Source organism: Cyprinodon variegatus, unplaced genomic scaffold, assembly GCF_000732505.1.
Source record: "Cyprinodon variegatus isolate N-32 unplaced genomic scaffold, C_variegatus-1.0 Scaffold491, whole genome shotgun sequence".
NCBI classification, from domain to species: domain Eukaryota; kingdom Metazoa; phylum Chordata; class Actinopteri; order Cyprinodontiformes; family Cyprinodontidae; genus Cyprinodon; species Cyprinodon variegatus.
Window position 1 is genome coordinate 26,615 of NW_015150944.1, and position 4,958 is coordinate 31,572.

The window sequence follows — 4,958 nt, forward strand, 5'->3', positions numbered from 1 at the left end:
TTTCTCAATTGCTTTGCTACATTTCTATCACAGATCATGGGTTTCTTTAAGGAATGGTAAAAGTGCCATGGATTACCTAGAAAGTCAGCCTCTCCTCTCTCAAAAGTAAATATGTGTTTCATTAGACATGTTAGTAGTATCAGAATGACAAGCCATTGGGTCATTGTGTCTGGATAACATAGGAGAATTGCTCAGTCATGTTGACAATGTAACCGTTTACTCTGGAGAGATGTTCTGATGTGGACTGGGGTTAATTCTGATGACTGTCATTGCAACACCTTTTTGAATTTTTTTTTTTGTTTGATCTGTATTTTGTTGTGAGAAAATGACATTGCAATACAGAAAGGCTAAAGCAACATTGCAAAGCTCAAAGAAAAAATACATAAAGAGTTGAAAATAACACACTGGATAATATTTGTAGGTAGCTGCTGTAATGCCATTGAGCAAAAGATGCATGGCAGTCTGATATGCTCATCGGTGGATGTGGCTGGTGATCATATACTTTTACATATCCATATTTAGGAATATGTTACAGGGTGAGAGGAACCCAATCACCCTCCTGCTGTTGGGCACAAACCATTGCCTGATGATTTTGTAGAGATGGAAACTGACATTGCCCTAAACTATCACATGCTTTGCCAAGTCAGCGACACTCTGACCCCTCTCTTTCTCGGGGGTGAGATCCCTGTAGAGAGAGCCTTAAAGTGACACAACCCTCTGCATTTCATGGCCTGATATGAAAATATGCATTAGCACACCATTCTCAGTGATGGCGGCAACCATGGTTATGTTCCTCCCCATTGGTCTGCTTTACACATCCCCCTCGTTACAGAAAGTCAAGATACACCTGGAAGCAATTCATCAATTCAGGACAGATTTAGGGGGGAAATTAAATGGAAATATACAGAAATGTAGGTAGGTAGGTAGGTAGGTAGGTAGGTAGGTAGGTAGGTAGGTAGGTAGGTAGGTAGGTAGGTAGGTAGGTAGGTAGGTAGGTAGGTTAGTTTTAAAGATCGCTGGCTAATCTCTAATTTTTCCTCTGATTTTGACCTCATTATTGGAGTAAGTGCAACAGGAAGGAAGTCATTCTAGGAGGTTAATGTGGAGTTCTTGGCTAATGGTACAATGGTGGCTACCTTGCAGCATTAGGGAACAATTCAGAACCAAAGCCAGCTGATAAACACTTTGTTTTATTTTCCTTACTAGTATTTCATGCAGCCTGTCTGCCTTCCATGAAGATGCTTTTCAGAGGTCTATTATGAAACCTCCTCAACAGTTTCTGTTCTCCTGGAAGGGGCTCAGATTCCTCATTTTGTTAAGTGAAGTGCATCAAAGCTGCTTAAGTGCTTGGTTAATTAATGAGGATGGCCACATCTTTAGAGGACATCTTATGATTCTATCATAAGCAGTGGCAGTCCTAAAAGAAATTTATCACGGGGGGACAGGGGTTCATGTTATCCATGGGGACACACAACAAACACCCACACATACACACAAAAAATAGAGTGCATTGTTTAGTATATTAAGTGAAAACTAGTGTAACTGGATGAGTCATATAACGCAAACACTCATTGGTTTGCTAAAGAAAATCATCAGAAGCAGGCAGGTGTTCTTCACACTGCAAACAATGTCGGATTCAGAAAAAGATGTTGGAATGTCTGAAAGGTCAAAACAGGCGAGAGCGTATCGGGAGATGGAGGCAGATGGAGACGGAGACCAACAACTCATCCTTGGCTCTATCTCAAAGAATTTTTCGAAATAGTCGAAAACTTGAGCTTTCAATTCATATAGTGGCATCTGGCTGCTTTTTTTTTTTTGAAGGTTACTTTATATTTTTATACTTTCAGTAGTTTTTGGACAACATACTTTTTCACTTTTACTTGAGTAAAGAGGTCAAGTTGATACTTCAACTTTTACCAGAGTGTTTTTAAACTGCGTTATCTATACTTCTACTTAAGTAACTGAACACTACTGGATGACTTGCAGAGAGATAATTTTCTCTTTACCCCATTTAAGACGAAATCTAGTTCTGAAAGGAGCATGAATTCTGTATCTTTAATGTTAGTATAGTGATGTGCATAATTAACTGCAGTGTTTTTCTTCTCAGGTAATCGTTTACATATAGAAAATTTAATTTTAAATAAGTTAAAACATTCCACTTGAAAGTATTACTGCTGCCACCGTCTGTATTAGAGGGATTAAAATGGTAGGGGTGGCCCATGATTGGGTAAGGCCACCCCTGGCCCCCCATCTAGCTCCACCCCTGGCCATACCGCCCATTTATCTATTCAGCAGTAAGAATCCAACTGTATGATGAACATAAATAATTTGCTGCATTCTGTCTCCTTGCTATGTGTACAAACAACACACATAACAATCTTACGTAATCATGAGTCACACACGGCGTCGCGCGCGCGCGCCGGATGAGCGCGGCGCACGGAGGAAGAAACATGCGCAGTCCCGTCTTCGTCGGCAGCATCAGGACCAAAAAGATCCCAGCAGCGATGAGGAGGGGAGGGGGGAGAAAAATATGGTGCATATAAACACGCTGATGGAATCGATAGATCCGGGGTTCTTTGAATCTAATATTTCAGGTTCGTCTCAAATTTAGTCGCTTTAATACAAGCCTGAGGCGTGTGTGTGTGTGCGTGTTGATCACACATACAGGTTTCTCGTGATGACGACGCTGTAAACCTGCCCTCCGTTCCTCTTTTCGGGAAGGATTCCTCCAGTCTGCAGAGAATGAGAATGATGCTGACGGGCTTGTGTTGCGTAAAGGTCGCAGCTTGGTAGTGGGATGCACATCAGCGCTTGGCCGGGTTCGCTCTCCGTCGTTATGGCAGCTTTGTACCAGGGCACGGACACCTCCTCCTCTCCCGACAAATTCCTGGCCTTAAAAGACGTGAGGGAAGTGAAGGAGGAGACGACGCTTGACGAGAAGCTCTTCCTGCTGGCATGCGAGAAAGGTTAGATACACTTTTATTCCTTTTTTTTTTTCTCAATGATTGTCTCTAAAATGTCCATATTCACCTATAGGGATTTAGTAGTAGAACATGATCTGCAAAGCAGGAGGATGTGCATCATTTCCAACATCAGCTCCTAACAAGGAGAGGTAATGCAATGATATACTATCTAGTCAAAAAGCACAGAGGCATTCTCAAGCAGTCATTGATAACTCCCTAGATTCACCATATAAAGCCTCTGTAAACATAACCCAGTTACTGAGGGAGATGTTATTGTTAAGAAAAGATTTAAGTGGCTGCCGCCTGCTCTGTCTCACCACTCGCCTCATAACTACTGCTAAGGTCTGGAAACGTCTCCTTACACATCTCTGCAAAAGTCACTTTAAAGCAGCTTTGGTGTCTGATGGATAATTGTGTGTTTTCCCAGGTGACTATTACATGGTGAAGAAGCTGCTGGAGGAGAACCGCCATGGTGAGCTCAACATCAACTGTGTGGACGTGCTTGGCCGGGACTCGGTGACGATCGCCATCGAGAATGAAAACCTGGACATCCTGCAGCTTTTGTTAGAGCATGGCTGCCAGGTTAGTAACACACTGCAAATCTGTTTTATTTGAATGTTTTTGGTGAGAGAGCACTCAATGCATGATAAATGGAATGATGCATAGTTTTCCAACACCACCAACTGCATTTGAATGTCTGTTATTAGTAAAGACAGCTTACACATCTGGGTTTTATTCACTGCCAGGGCTGCTGAATTGTTGAGAGGAAGCCATGGAAAATTTGCATGTAGGGGATGAGACGAAAGTTTTTGTACCAATGAAAACAATGTGTGGCTGAAATTCTGACAGTGTGAACATACATTCCCTATAGTGAAACACAGTGGTGGCAGTATCATGCAATGGGTATGTCTGTTTCCGGAGCAGAGACAGATGGTTAGAAATTGTTAGATTAGCTGTAAATTGAGGGGATTGTTGGCCTAGTGGGTTAGAGAAGTGTGCTTCGATCCCCCACAGCCTGCACTCTGACCTTTAACCCCCCCGATTGCTCCCAGGGCGCCACACAATGGCAGCCCACAGCTCCCCACAGGGATGGGTTAAATGCAGTTGTAAATTTCTCCAATGTGAGATCAATAAAGTTCAATTATCATTATATAAAATCACATTTACAACAGAATACTCTACATTATTGATTCTCGATTTTTCAAAATTTTTTTAAACAATTCTATTATATTGACATTTTTAATAACATTTTCACTTGGAATTTTACACATTGTATACCATTAAAAATACTAAGAAAATGCCACCAATATCCACTAATGCTTGATGGCTGAGTTTTAAGTTGGAAGATTTGACATTAAGTTTAGTAAAGCTGAAATACCAACTCGCCTTGACCTTCAAATTTAATATGGTCGCTGCATATTTCAAACAAAGTATTAGCTGCAATAAAAAGCTCCCTACTTTTAACCATGTGTATTTCATTTTCTGATAAAGTGCAACCTTATATGTAAACATGTTTATTTACAGTTTGTAAATTCCATAAAAAATTACAAATATTGTTTTACTGTAATTTACAGGTTTTGCTACTATCAGTTAGCCTGTGTTTTGGCTTTTAACCCGCTGTTCTCAGCCTTTAAACTGGAACATAACCAAGTTTGGCTTCTGTATCATTCTCAGATCAACATCAGAAGTCCACTTGAACATACTACTAGAATTTTTCCTAATGCTCTGTCTCACACTTCACTATTTTTGTTTTTTCCTGTTAAATTCAATTAAATTCACTTTATTTATATAGCGCAAATTCACAACACATGTCATCTCAAGGCACTTTACAGTTAACCACATCATACAGTCACACTGCTTCAAAGTTTTCTATCTAAGGAAAACCAGTTGATTGCATCGACTCATTGACTCAAATGCAATCACTCACACTAAGCATGCTTGTAGAGACAGTGGAGAGGAAAAACTCCCTTTTAACCTGACTCCGACAGATGGATT

At 40.7% G+C, this 4,958-nt stretch overlaps 1 protein-coding gene across 1 annotated transcript in view; it reads left to right on the top strand.

Moving 5' to 3' along the window:
• The first annotated feature begins 2,456 nt into the window (after nt 1–2,456).
• trpc1 (transient receptor potential cation channel, subfamily C, member 1) overlaps nt 2,457–4,958 on the top strand; it is a 19,781-nt gene continuing 17,279 nt past the window's right edge. The window contains exons 1-2 of the mRNA XM_015390271.1: nt 2,457–2,966; nt 3,391–3,545. Coding sequence (XP_015245757.1) covers nt 2,798–2,966; nt 3,391–3,545 — 324 coding nt within the window. The 5' untranslated portion in view covers nt 2,457–2,797. The remainder of the gene's footprint in view (nt 2,967–3,390; nt 3,546–4,958) is intronic.